The sequence below is a fragment of the Trichosurus vulpecula genome, chromosome 5, assembly GCF_011100635.1.
Source record: "Trichosurus vulpecula isolate mTriVul1 chromosome 5, mTriVul1.pri, whole genome shotgun sequence".
In the NCBI taxonomy this organism is placed as follows: domain Eukaryota; kingdom Metazoa; phylum Chordata; class Mammalia; order Diprotodontia; family Phalangeridae; genus Trichosurus; species Trichosurus vulpecula.
The window spans coordinates 166813893-166829272 of record NC_050577.1 but is presented as its reverse complement, the minus strand read 5'-3'; the positions used below and the strand labels follow the sequence as shown (position 1 = coordinate 166829272).

The following is a 15380-nucleotide window of genomic DNA, read 5'->3' as shown; positions in this document are numbered from 1 at the left end:
GATAGAATGCTAGGCCTGGAGTCAGGAAGACTCATTTTCCTGAGTTCAAATCTAGCCTCAGACACTTACTAGCTATGTGACCCTGGGCAAGTCACTTACCCCTATTTGCCTCTCTTTCCTCATCCGTAAAATGAGTTGGAAAAGGAAATGGCAAACCACTCCAATATTTCTGCCAAGAATACTCCAAATGCAATCATGAAGAGTTGGACACAACAGAAAAATGGGTGAACAACCTCCTATATTTACCATAAGTGATCTCATACTGCAATACTTTGATAATTTGTGATATTCCTGATGAGGGTACTTCCTCCAACAGTGCAGGTCAAAAACTACCCACACCTTCTCATCCTGTTGTGACTCTTGTCACACTATATCCTCTGTTAACTCTTCGATTGAGGGGTCACTAAACATGCTGGAGGCCTTCCTCTAGTTCTCATGAAATGACATGGGTACAGTGAAAGATAGGGGCTGTCTATCAGTTATCTCTCACTCTTGCTTTACAATCAGCTCTCTTCCTTTTCTGATGATCTCGCACAATTTAGAAATATTTTCAACAAGGGTCAAAGAAAAGGAATTGTCTAGTTCAGAGCCAGTTCCCCAGTATACCTCATTTCCCATGCAATTTAGTTAATTGAAATTTTACTGCATATAGACAAAAAGAAAACCGAATCAAGAAAGTAAGCATGTCTATAAGACACTATCACAAATGGTATAAGTCTTCCAACCTAAGACATATGGATCACTTTAAAAGTAAGAGATCCTGACCTACCATACTTTTTCAGCTACTCATCTGGCTTCTTTAGTGTTACCAATCAGCCATACTTAAATATTAAATGATTATTTCAAAATACATTCCATAGAAAGCCAGAATCACCAATAATGATATGTATAGTACAGTTAATTGTAAAGCCTATTGTGGCAGCACACCTGAGGACTGCTGCTGTGAATAACTTTAAGGGTCTAATTGCATTGTATAATGAATTCTCTATTCAGAACTAAACACTAGTCAATAAACTAAATCATAACATTCATAGCAACATCCTTAAGCAAAACATCATTCAGTAGCATTCCCCAAAATACTTGTTTATACAATCAGGGGGTCCCAGACCAGGGTCTTCCCTAGCACAACATATCATCCTTAAGGGGTACCAGAAAATACAAACACCATCCACCCCTAGGTCAGAGTAAATTACAATCTCCTCCATCAATACAGAATATCCAAGTAAAGTCCTCTTTTATCTTGACTTGAGGCTGACTTCCAAACCCCATGGTTCCTCCTCCACGGGCCGACTGCTCCCAGCTTGTGCCTGCGTTCATAGGCAGGCAGCTCTTTCTCCTTGTCTCAGGTCACAGGAACTGCTCCACTCCAAGTTCTTTCTGCTCCTGCTCAAAGTTTCTGTTTGTGGGAAAACAAAGCTTAACAGGGCCACAACAATATTTACACACATTACCAGCACCATCATCTCAATTCACTCAAAAAGACCAATAGATAGGACTTCTGTCTGAGAAATTAACAGACCAACAGGCAGGACTTCTGTCTGAGAAGTTAACACAGACCAACAGACAGGATTTCTGCCTGAGAAATTAACACAGACCAGCAGAGTGCCAGCATCACAAACATTCTTTCTGTTAGAAAGCAAGCAAGTTCCCCTAGCCCTCTCATGCTTGCTTCTCTCAGTTCTGCTTCTCTCTTCCCCTTCACTCTCCCTCCAAGCAATGCAATATATACTGTTGCCAATCAAAAACTCTTGATTCAATCAAAGGCAAGACTCAAAAGCACTTAATTGCCTCAGTGCTAAGAAGCTTAAAGGTTAGCACTTAATTGGATTAATGGTTAATTAAATTAACCTTACATTAAGCACGTAATGTGTTACAGAAACTTAACTCCAAAAGAAATAACAGCAAAAAAAATCCCACTTTGATTGCCCTTACATCAACAAACCAGCAATTTAATTCAACCAAGAATTCAAGTCCTAGGTACTAGAACTGCAAAAAGATAAAATATAAGCCCTGCCCTCAAGAAACTTTAAATCTAATAGGAGGAAGGCCAAGTACACAAGTAACTATGATACAACACAGAGGAAGATATGTACAAAGGAGAGTTCAAGAAAGAATACGAGGAGAAATTGGAAGAAGTCACACTTAAGGTGTGGGGATAAATAAGGTCTTCTTGGAGGATACATCTAAGCTGAAGCTTGAAAAACAACATTTAAGAGACTTAAACAGAGATGGTGGGTGGATGGGGTAAGAAGTCCAGTCTAGGTACAGGAAACAGAGTAAGAAGCAGCACAAAGGGGCAGGCTCAAGATGGAGAATGGTTCAGTTTGACTGGAATGTAGTAGATGTAAGGGAGAATAGAATGAGATAAATAAAGGTGGACAAAGCTGATGCTCTAACCCAGTTCTATTAGGCAGTATGGTTACTGATTAAAGCAGGACTTGCAAGGAAGTGCTTTATGTATAGCTTTAACCGGACATGCAAAAGGCCCAAATCCATACACAGCAAGATAAACCAGCTCCTTGAATAACATCCTGCAGCCTATGAAGCATAAAGAGGTGAACCCAACACAATGGTGGCCTTTAAGACAAACCTCATATTTGTACAGTATATCCCTTGCGCAGCACCAGAAGAATTTAGGACTAGGATAGCAGTGACTATATAAAGAACCCCAAAGCTAGTTTTCTCCTGTAGCCAGGAGGCAGGTTAGTACCATGGAAAGAACACTGGATTTGAATTAGGAAGACGTAGTTCTGAAACCTGGCTCCACCAAGGTACTAGGCCTCTCTCTGAGCTTCAGTTCTTCATTTGTTTGTTTGTTTGTTTGTTTTAAAAAAAAAAGGAAAATAAGAAGACTCCTATTACCTTCCCCTCAGGATTGTTCAAGAAAGACTATAAATCTTGAAGCACTACATAAATGACAGGCACTGTGGTATGAATGGCTGAATGAAAAAGCATTTATTAGGCTTTTACCATATCCTCAGTATACTACATGCTGAGAATACAAGTAGAAAAAAAGGGCAGTCCCTGATGTCTAGGAATTTACACTGTAATTGGGGAAGACAGCACAATAAGAGAACTCAGCTGAAGGGTGGATAGAAAGGTCCAGGAGTCTTTTAGAGGTATCAGAGTGTTTGCCCTACCATCAACGGACTGGGGAGTGGGACCAAAGGTCAGAGTGAAGAGTGAACCTGAGTTCCTTCTAGCAGTGAGTGGTAGGAGAGAAGGAAGAAGGGTCAATGTTTAGCCAGGAAGGACCTGGGGAAAAGGGAAAGGAAGCATTGGCAGGAAAAGTTGGGTATGGGCAGTCCCACCTGGTACTACCTCTAGCTAAGGGGTCCTCCTGTAGAGTGAAAAGTACATTGGAGTTAGAGAACCTGGTTTTAACTTCCACATTCGACACCTCTAGCTGTGTAGCACTGGACAACTCACATAACCTCCTTGTGTCTCTGTTTCCTCATCTGTAAAACAAGGGGTTGGACTAAGTAGTTTACGAGGTCCCTTCCAGCTCTGGATCTATGACCCTAATCTATTAGTATTATCTAGTCATAAAAGACTGGTGATTAGGAACTTCTTTCTTCAGCCACACCCATGGAAACACTGTTAGTAGCTATCATTGAATAGTAAAGACAATAACACCTACACTCATATCAAAATGATACGCTTGCTATGGAAAATAACTATAAATGTTAGTGACTTTTTACTAACAATTTACACAATATAGGCAAGTGAACAAGCTTATTTGTAATTTCACTTTTCAGGGAAAGTAAATCAGAAGACAGAAAATAATTAAGAGACCTCTACTCCAAACAAGATCTACTTAAAAAGAGTACTGAACTGGGATTAATGCCAGTTGTTACAATACATGCTACTTATTATGCCTAGTGGCCCTAGCCTATTAAGAAGCCTGAGAGGCACCAAGGTGCCATGGAAGGAACAATGGATTTGGAGTTAGAGGTTCTGGGTTCAAATATGAGCTCTGACAGTTATAACCTATGTGACAAGGGTCCTCTTTTGCCTCAGTTTCCTCCTCTGTGAAATGAAGGGGTTGGAACAGATAGCCTTTGCAGTTCCTTGCAGCTCTAAATCTCCGAGCTTAGGAAGATCGCTATACCAAAACTAAGTAAATGCTAGTTTCCATCAACAAAGAAATTCTACAGTTAACACAGAAGAAATGACCTGGTTCAAAAGCATAGTTGCTCATCTTTCTCATGAAGAAAATGATAAACCTTTTTGCCATCACTTGTAGCAGTCATTAACACTCTGTCACTGTCTTAGTAATAGCTCAGGCTCTGGCTGCTTTTTGAAATGAATTAGTTGGTAGTGAGCCAATTTCCCATCTTATTCTACATCTATAAAAGATAGTTTTCAATACTATAGGCAAGACATCATATAAAAAAGGGTTCATGCAACGTATTTGTCACTTACCCTTCTTTTCTTCTTGTAGGATGATTTTTCTTTTCACATTTCAGAAGAGATGGAAGCACAGGAAAATTATCTCGTTCAAGATTAAAGTCTGGGCCTTAGGACTTCTCATTTCCCTACTGAATGGCTGGCTCATACATGGAGTTCCCTAAGTAAGTATATTCTAGCTGTATAGAAACAGTTGTAGACAAAAAATGTGCTCTCTCTTCAACTGCTATCCATCCTGAAAAAGGGAAATGGTATAGGCGGGTGACGGAGAAATAATCATCAGGTAGAATCATGTATAAAAGTTAATGTAAGTGGAAGAATTGGAGAGCAGGAACAGCTGGGTGGTGCAGAGAGTAGAGCACCAGTCCTGGAATCAGGACCCGAGTTCAAATTCAGCCTCAGACACTTGACACACTTACTAGCTGTGTGACCTTGGGCAAGTCACTTAATCCCAATTACCCTGCCCTCCCCACCCTCCCTCTAAAATAAATAAATTCACCTAGCAGATTTGGAGAGCAAATCCAACATCTACATTCATTCTACTTCTGAAAAAGAAATGAAGGTATCCTTAAAATATGATAGGGAAAGGGAGAGTAAGGTATTATCTAGTCTTTCTCCTCGTGTATTACAAATGGATGTACTTGTACTACATTTCAGACTATGAGCTCTTGGCTAACGCTTTTAAAACAGAATAATCTTCAATCCATAAACTTCTTGGTCTTAAGGCTTGCAGATCTAAAATGCCCTATCATACTAGGGCATTTTACTAATGTGCATTTTACACTGTTCATTTTACTAAAAAAGTGACCATTATACTTTTACTAAACTAAAACAGTTACACTTTAATGAACATTTAAAATCTTCAAATGGTTAGCTATGGAAAGATTATGTGAACAAACACTCCAGAGTAAATATAATTCTCATTTACCAGAGAATAGACTAAATCACCACTAAATCATCAAGCCTCTTCTACCTTGACAATATTCCCCATGACAGACTACTGGGTTCAATCACAATGTAGTATCTTCAGTATTATAATAGATTCACTTTTGGAGAAAGAATACAAGTCCTAATTAAGTTTTACAGTGAGCCTGGGAAGTAAAACTCTTACCAATTATTACACAATCATTCATTTTATGACAAATAACATACCTTTACAAATCTCACCAACAATATACAGGCCCACTCTGATGTCTCAGTATGGTGTAAGTACCCCTGCACATTTCAAAGGTATGCTAGCAGAACAGAAGCTTTTTCCAAGTTCTACCAAACTATCAGTATGGCCCCTTTAATGAACTTAAATGTCTACCTCCACAGGAACATTACAGTTAAGTTTGAAGAGGTTCATTACCAGTCCGGCTGCAGGGTAAGAAACGTCAGGAATGGCAACTCCTAAAGGCTCTCTTATAAACTGGGGAGCAGAGGGAGATGGGGTGTTAGGGTTAGGTGGGAAGGCCTGTTTAGTCAGTCAGAGATCTGTATTGGTGGAATATCCACACTGATAAAACCACAGATCCTTGGAAGTATATGCAATATATTTATTTATTAAAGGCACATTTACACCATGAAAGGTCAGGTTGTGCATAAAGACTGATACAATTAGAGCTACTTGATTTCTTCAGGTATCATTTCAACATACCAGACATGGTTGAGGAGACAAACCATCCAGATATTGAGTAGGGTTGTTGTACAAGATGGTCATAGAATTAAAAAAAACCAAAAGACACCTAGCTCCAAGTATTTTATTAGACCTTGTACTCTTTGATTTATTTCTACGTTTTCCCTATCTTCCCCCAACAATCTCTGTGAGAAATTTTCTCCTAAAACACCATTAACTGGACTTCAAAGTGTCCATCTTCATTTTACTGGTAAAATAACCTGAACCATCACATTAAGTTGTTAGCTCTTGCCTTCAAAGAAAGCCTGCCAAAAACGAAAAACATCAGGATAATTACAAAAAGCTTTCATTTTAAGAACAACTCAAATTTAGGAATCCATAATATTCTTTTTTTGAGGGGGAAGGTTTGAAAATATTCCGGTTTTATCTGAGTTCTAGCACCATTTTTTAGGAAGGCCACTTTATCTGTCTAGCTTTTGCTATGCAGCAATTCATGACATTATCTGTACGTTTCGATGAAACTACTCCAGTAAATACCAGCTCTGTACACTAGAATTCTGGCTAGAGTCCCACTGCTATGCCTGTACGAGCTACTGTCTTTTCTCTGAAGGAGGTCAGCTTCACAGTTTATTCTCTGAAAAGGTCGGTAGTGCTTGTGGTGCCTGTGGGCAGGTCGTTTTCCAAAGACATGCTGATGCTTCATTCAGGAAGACACACATTTCAAGATTCAATCCTCTTGTGCTATCGGCAGAAATCCCTTCAAAATGATCAGGAAAACCTAATACAAGAAAATCTGTTTTCGGGACACATAAAATACTTTTTTAACAAAAAGGTGATACCCTTAACCTTGAGCTCTAAAATTGAATCAAAGAACAAATGCCTCACATAAAATTTAAAACTTCTATAAAACTAAAGTACAATTTATTGGAGGGAACTAGATTTTAAGCAAAACCCTCCCAACTCCCTCCAAAACAAAACTAAAAAGGGTATCTGCTTATACAAGAGCAATAAAAAAAAATTAAATATTTATTTGAATAACAAGTTTTAAGTTCAAGCTGCAATGTTGGCATTGTAGATTTTAACACAGATCACAAAAAGCGTGCACAAAAAGTATTGGAGAAAAGGACAAAATAATGCTAAGAATTATGCTAAACAGCTGCTGATTTTTAAGAAAACGAAGATCTGTAACCACTATACAAAATATAAAATGTATTAAACACTACCATCCACAGAACAGTCTTTTTATTATTGATTATATTTAAAAATTATTTGTGTAGTTAATTATATACTGAATTGTAAATGAATATTATACATTAATCCCCTTTTGGTCGGCAATTGCTTGCTGCACTATAGCACATCCAATTATATTGCAAAAAGTTAGCAATTTTCCCCCCTTTTAATAAAGAAAACAATTATTGATATTACAGTAAATATTATAAGGTCTACAAATATGAAATGAAAATTTCTCCTTCAACTTCAAAGTGCTTTCCATGCAGAGTTAAGCACTTGCCTTATTTAACTGAGTGCACTACTAAATCCAGGGTTGGAGAGATGCTCTTGGATCATAAGACTAGACTTTACAAATAAAAGACTGAAAGTAATCATGCAACCCTCTTACTACTACGGGTATACCCACTGTGTCACCTACCCATTCTGCCTTTCCAGAATACCATTCAAGACATCAAAAAATTATTAGACTTATAATGATAAATATACATGTAATGACACAAACTGCTAAATGACACTACTACTGGTAATGTCTGTGCTACGTGAAAGCACCTTTAAAAAGAGCCTATGCGGCGAGAGATAAGTGTCTAAAGATTCAAAATGAATCAACAGTATTGGATAACAATATAATTCTCAACTCAGAAGCTGCCTCAAGATTAGGTGCATCTTCAGTTAATGTAACAGGAAAAAAAGGCAATGGATTTTATTTTATTAATTGCATCCACTCACAAACTGACCTAAGGTCACCAGATGCGTAGACACAATGAGATTTTTTTTACAGTCTTTAATTGTAATGATGATAAAGGAATAGATCTATTTAAAAACAAAACCAAATAGCTATTTTTGTCTAGATTAAGAGGTGGCACCAGGCGTGGGATTCACATTTTGGGTGGCCACTTGTGGTGCTACTTCGATGATCCGGGGTTTGTCTATAATTCTGGCTGTACGGTTGCCTTTCTCTACAATCCCAATAATCCATGCTTGGTGACCTTCCCCATATTTTGGGGACTTAATCTCTGCGCAGAATCGAGCGGCCTGCTCACGTGGTAAACAGATCAGAAGGCCTCCTGGCAAAGAAAAAAGGATCATTCGTTAGTTTTTGACTATTTCTGAGTAACCAAGTATTTCTGTGCTCTTTACCCTCTTCAGCTATTTGCAGAGAAATAAACTGAATACAAATCAACTTTTCTGTTCTATGAAGCATGTTTCTTTTATTTTCCTTAAGCTGAGGCACGTAGGCTGTTCTGCCTTTCCTTCTACAACAAATTTTCATTTTATTTAGCCATTTTCTGATGAAATTATAGAATTTGGAGGCTCTTTAATTTTGGAAACCTTTCATGAAACTGTACAGGTAAATGTGGTGTATTTGGGCGCTGAGTTACAGAATTTGGACTATTATCTATTTTTTCTGGTTTATGATTAAAATAAAAATGAAACAAAAAACCAAAGTTAATTCTTTTAATTCTAAATAATTCTCTTCTCTTGAATCTCTAGTTCCTCTGTCCTTACTAAACATCAATGGGGGATCATTCCCACCATCCAAACTCTTGGCTCATACTCATATATTGCTAAATGAAACTGGAGGAAATAATGAAATCAGAGGTGGTCAATTGAAAATTTATGCTAAGCAATCTCAACTGTGTACTCACTGGAGAAAAACAATCCTACTATACCCACAAATGACTTCCTATCCCATCTCACTCATGACATCCATACCTTTTCTTCTCCCTTCAAACTTTGTATGGCACCACTCTCCCACCTCCCCCCTCTCCTGACAAGTGAAAACCATACCTCATATTCAATTGAAAAATTTGAGGCCATTTGCTAAGAGCTCCCTTTTCCCACATGACACAATCTCCACTATTTCCTCCTTCACTTTAGTCTGTTCTCCAAGGCCAACCCTTATGCATGTACCTTTGATCCTATCTCATCATTTCTCATCTTCTCTAAAAGATGCCACCACTCCAATGTTCCCTTTACTATCTCCCTGTCTTTGAATATAACCCCATGCCTAGAATGCTTTCTCTCCTAACCTCTGCCTTGATGACTCCACAACTATCTTTAACACATATATCACATTTATCACATATATATATGCTGGTGTTTTCCTGTCTAAGGTTACTTTTTAACTATTCTGCATGTGTCTTGTATGTACATGTTGTCTCCCCCATCAGAATGTATGCTTCTTGAGGGCAGGAGCTGCCTTTGCTTTTTCTTTGTATCCCCAAAACTTAGCACAATGCCTGACATGGTAAGCGCTCAATAAATGCCTGTTGATTGATTTCACCTCATTTTGATTTTCTGTAAAAGTATCTTACCTTAAAATATACCTGAAAATCTATTTTCTAAAAATCGGAGTAAATTAAAGACTAATGTGAGGGTCAAGGGACTCAGGTCCAGCCCTTGTTCTAATGCTCTGTACCTGTGTGCCTTATCTTGGGTATTCACCTCGCCTCTGTGGGCTTCCGTTTTCTCACCTGTAAAATGAGGGAGTTGAACTAGATGATCTCTAAATTCTCTTTCAATTCTAACAGCCAATGTGCCTATGTCTCAAACTAATAACAACCCTAAGATACATCCGGGGGTTCTTCTCCCTGTCTGCTAGGAACTGGCCGAAGAAACTGTTATAGAATCAGCGGCATTACAAGAAACTTACCTGCCTAGCTTCGCTAGTCATATAAACACCATCCCAAATCTGCTAACCCACCTGTTTTTATTGGATATTTATTTCACTGCCATCCCAAGATCCAAAAACAGTAAAACAAATACAAACCAATCTTTTTTAAAAATTACATTTCCACAGAAAAAGTGCTGAAAATAATTTTATTAATTCTGACTAGGGAAAACAAAGTTTAATTTGCTGGTAGTTTTCTAAGATAAGAACTGTTTAAGTGCTCCAAGTTTTAGTAACACTAGGAAGACTACTAGAAAAGTTGATGTCTAACGTAGCCTGTCAGAATTTCTTAAAAAAACAAGTCATCTCAATGTGCCTTGTATCTGTCTTTACATGGGCTTGGAAAAAGAACAGTCATGGTCACTGAAAACAGCATGAAGAAACAAAGAGGGAGGAACAAGAAGACTTAAAAGATGAAAAAGTATAATCAGGAAATGGGGAAAAGAAGCAGATGGAGAGGGAATAACACTAGATGAGTTTTCCAGAAAAAACACATTTTACAATCTGAGGCTTAGAGTCTCCTTCTAGCCTAGTACTATAGCAGAGGATCATTTCTATAAGGAGTATCTGTGGGATTCTGACTAACCAATTCAAGACCAGGTTTCTAAGGATAACTCAGTCATCACAAACCACCTTCTGCTTCATGAGAGAAGTTGAAGCACCTTAACTGCCTTACAAAGCCACAGGAGAGGTACATTTGACCCTCAAACTATAAAGAAGCTCAAGGACATCTACTTATCTTTCATCAAAAAAAGTGACATCAATAATCATGTCTTTTGCTTCTATATTGGTCCCTGAAGTTTCCATAGAATTTCCTGGTACACAAAGCAATATGCCTTTAAAAAAAAAAAAGACAAATATAATCCCACTGACCCACCATCAGAATGAAATGTGAGTTTTGAGGTTTGCCAGCATTAGTGATAAATTTGGATTGAGCCACCCACACTCTTGACTCATTTTTTCACCTCTCCAACGAACATCACCAAAACCTAGAAATCCATATGAAAAGCATGCAATTGTAAGACCAGAGCTATAAGGGTCCAGTTTAGTCATAGCACAGAGTAAAGCTAAAGACGCTGTTCCACCCAGAAACTGAATCAATGTCTTTGATCTCATTAGCGACAGGCAAAATGTGCCAAGTAGCCTCACCTGATGTCTCTGGGCAGGTTCCATGCATAAGGCCAAACATGTTTCCACAGGCCTTACTAACAGCAGCCATCTTGGCCAACACTGGAAGATTGTGGATGACAAAGGACACTTCATTCCTCTGTTGCTTAGCAAGGTTCTGTGCGTGGCCCAAGATCCCAAACCCTGTGATGTCCGTGGCTGCATGCGCATTAAAAGTGTGCATAAGTCCGGCAGCTAAAAGAGAAAAAAACAAAAGATGCCACTAATTACATGTATTTGGTTATCTGATAAAAAGACCAAATTTGCTATGTTTCCTCTCAACTCAAAATCATATATGGGCTGCTAGACTTAAGAGTTCTCATTTGACAGGTAGTTGGCACAAAATTCACATGCTTTCCCCTGTTGTCCCTCTTCAAAAACAAACTAAATAAAAAAATCTTGGACCTAGTTTTCTACCTTGTATGTTAAACTTAGGAAAAACAATTTTAATCACTAGTAATTCACAGATTTAAAATTTGTAAAGAATTTATGAAAGATTAAACTTCAGGAGATGATGGAACAAAAGACTACGTAGAACATCTTTAAATATAAGATAACACAAAATTAAGCTGTTTTTGTAGTAACGTTTCCTAAAATGCAGACTGGAAAAAGAATTTGGCATCAGAGCACATGGGTTTCAATCTGTTTACTGCCTCTTACTAGCTGTGTGATCTTGGGCAAATCATTTCCCCTTTCTGCAGCTAAGCTTCTTCATCTGTAAATGAAGAATTTGGACCAAATTATTTCTAAAATCCTTCCAACTCTAAATCCCAGATGACCTTTTAATCTGAATGAGGTCATAAATATAATAGTCCTAATTATTATTATGTTTAAACAGTTTAGGCATAGTCCATTCAGGTTACTTTCCCAGTAGTAGAACAGGTAGAATTACAAATAAGGTATGATTATGACTTTGTAAAACCCTGACTTGGATTTTATAAGTTTTTTACAATTATCTCTTATACTTACAGAATAAGAGATCACAAAGGGAGCTATGCTTTTGAAAACAAATTGTATTGTTTCTTCTTTTAATTTCACTATCATTCCCCCATCCCCAAATACCCTTGTGATAAGAGTTACAGCACAACAAACGAGTACATTGACCACACTTGACAATATAAGCCCCATTCTGTGTCTAAAATACTCCCCATCTCTCTACGAAGAGGATGAAAATGTTTCATTATCTCTCTAAAAGCAGTTCTATCTCAAAAATCTATAGTTCTACATGTGTGAACACTTATTCCACAAAAGTATATTCTGTTCCACAAAAGTAGGTTGAGGATATTACTACTCAATAGTGGAATAGTTGGTCATGAGATGCACTGTCAAAAAAGGTCACCTTTTGACCAACTCTCTGATGATGGGACTCTTTCAACTTAACTGTACTGGTCCTTAGGCAACAGACATACAGTCCAATTTTGAGTCTGCACCTGAAATCTTTCCAGTTGGATAGGCTTTGTCAGAAGTAACAGAGTAGTCGTGTAGATCAGCCAGAGGCTCTGCTTCACTGATACAGCACTTGAGAGTCATCTCTCCACAATGAGGAATTAAAAGTAGGATACTAGTAGAGAGAAGTATCCATTATCAAGAGACCAAGTCAGTAATAGGAATGTCTATAGTGAGGTACTGACTGTATTCTTTTCCCCAATACAGGGCTTCTTAAGTGTCTAAATCTCAGCAAATAATCCAGTGAAAAACAATAAAGATATCATTTGACACTCAAAAAACATTTTAAAAAAACTGTTAACTAATAATTAAGATTTATCTGCCTTGAGAGAAAACTATTAGAAGTTCAGAAAAACTAAACTGTGAGTTACTAGGGGGGAAGGTGTTGGGAAGGAGCATCAATCAGGAATTTGGAGTCCTGAAGAAGAAAATGAAACCTTATGAAAAGAATCAGATAATTTAAAAAAATTAATAGCTAAGATTTACATGGCACTTTAAAGTTTGCAAAGAGGGTTTACATATATTATTTCACCTGAGCCTCATAATAATTCGGTGAAGTGGATGGCCTTATCCCTGTTTTGCAAATGGGGAAAGTAAGTCTGAGAGAAGTTAAATTACTTGCCCAGGGTCACACTTCTAGTAAGTGACTAAGATAAGATTCAAACTCAGGTTCTTCCTGACTTCAAGTGAGTATTCTATCCACTAAGCTAAAAAGCTGTTTCTTAATTAAAAATAAAAGATAAACTGTTATTTAAAAAAGCAATTTATTAAAGTAAAAACAGGGAAAAGGAAACACAAGAGACAAAGTTGATAGTGATTTCTATTTTCATAGTTCTTATAATGTTTTTGAAACTTAGAAGTAAAAGAGGAGAGCTGGGAAGAACTCTGGAAACAATCCCTAGAGAGGCATCACAACAGTGGATATTCCTGGACATCGAGCCAGGAGACTGTTATAGGCTCAAATCCTTCCTCCATTACTTAATAGCTGTATGACCATGGACAAGACACTGGCAATCTCTGAGCCTCCATGTCCTCATCTAAAGACACAGGGATAGGTGGCAGCTAGGTGGCGCAGTGAGTAGAGCACCGGTCCTGGAGTCAGGAGGACCTGAGTTCAAATTCCACCCCAGACACTTGACACACTTACTAGCTGTGCGACCTGGGGCAAGTCACTCAACCCCAATTGCCCTGCCTTCCCCCCTCCAAAACAAACAAACGAAAAATAGGGATAATACCACCAGAGGCCAACTATCTCACAGAATTACTATGAGATATTATTGCCAATGAGGTAATATATGTAAAGCACTTCACAAACTTTAAAACATTATGTAAAATAATTATCACTCTCATTTTAAGGGCAAGGACTTCTATGTATACATATATATATATATATATATATATATATATATATATATATATATATATGTATATGTATACACACAAACACACACACACACACATAGTTAATATCAATTAGAAAGTAATTTGTGGGGAGGCAGAGCCAACATGGCAGAATAGTAGAAAGAAATATAGTGGGCTTCCTTCCTCAACCCAACTCCTTCAAATAGATTTAGAAAATGCACTGGTTTGAACATTGATGGTAAAATCCAAGAAAAAGGTACAGCGAGTTATTTTCCAGCCCGGGTCAGGACAGGAAGCAGATGGAGAGGTCTGTGGACACTAGAGACTAGGTTTGGCCAAGAACAGGCAAGAAAAGCACTCCAGCATCCACAGAGCAACTGTATGCCAGGACAAGAGGAGGTCCCAGACCCATACTGGGCACCTTGACAACAACAGGTGCCAACCGGCAATTATGTCACCCACTTTTCAGTTTCAGGTCAGAGATCCAAAGTGGACCAAAAGGGATACCTGCACATAGGGGTGGTGTTCTGTGGTAAGACTGGTTGCTGGTGGTAGGCTATGTACCAAGCAAGGAGCAAGTTCCGAAGCAAGCAGTAGCAGAGATGCCAGGAGCTGAGCAGGGTCTAAGTCCCAGGTTCTAGACTAAGCTGAAGTCTGCAGAAGAATAACCAGGGCAGAAATCCCAGACCAAAGGGGAGGCAGCAGTTCTGTCACTCTGAACCATCAGAGCTTTCCAGCTGGCTCCAGTTGGCTAAGAGTCCAGCAGGAGATTAGCTGTTTGAGTCGGTTGCTCAGACCCACATCCAGATCAGAAATTTGCAAGTTTAGACCACAGGCCCGAAACCAGACTTTTTTGCCGTGTGTTAGATCACTTTGGAAACACTGAAAGGTCATTTTTATTTGTGTTTACCTTTTCAAAAGCAAATCAGTTTACCTTCACATCATTTGGGGACCAGCTTGCAGACCCTTATGCTGAGCTGTCCCTGAGATCCTGGAATAACACAACATTCACAAAAAGCAGCAACAGGATAAGCCTAAACCTTTTCCAAGAAGTGGGCAGAGTCCAGACCTAACATAAAGTCTGAAGTCCGAATAAAAAAGAATCCCACCATAGGAAGGGTGGCAGGAAGGGGCAGAGCCAAGATGGCAGCTGAAAAGCAGGGACCTGAGTGAGCTCCCCGCTCAGGTCCCTCCAAACACCTATAAAAATGGCTCTGAACAAATTCTAGAACTGTAGAACCCACAAAATAGCAGAGGGAAGCAGGACTCCAGCCCAGGACAACCTGGATGGTTGCTTGGTAAGGTCTATCGCACGAACCTGGGAGCAGAGCAGAGCCCAGCGTGAGGGCTTTCAAGCTTTCTCAGTGAAAAGACCAGAGCCGAATATAAAATTTGACTTTCAAACACAAGAATCAAGAAAAGCATAAAAAGGTAAACAAGAAAGAGAAATCACAAGGAACTTACTAAAGTTGAACT

General features: G+C 38.5%; 1 protein-coding gene across 4 annotated transcripts in view; it reads right to left on the bottom strand.

Moving 5' to 3' along the window:
* Positions 1 to 5934: 5934 nt before the first annotated feature.
* Positions 5935 to 15380, bottom strand: part of SEPHS1 (selenophosphate synthetase 1) — a 41077-nt gene continuing 31631 nt past the window's right edge. For all 4 annotated transcript variants that reach the window (XM_036761162.1, XM_036761163.1, XM_036761164.1 and 1 more), the window contains exons 8-9: positions 11079 to 11291; positions 5935 to 8322 (exon numbers count right to left, since the gene is read on the bottom strand). In XM_036761162.1, the coding sequence (XP_036617057.1) occupies positions 8108 to 8322; positions 11079 to 11291 (428 nt within the window). In that variant the 3' untranslated portion in view covers positions 5935 to 8107. The remainder of the gene's footprint in view (positions 8323 to 11078; positions 11292 to 15380) is intronic.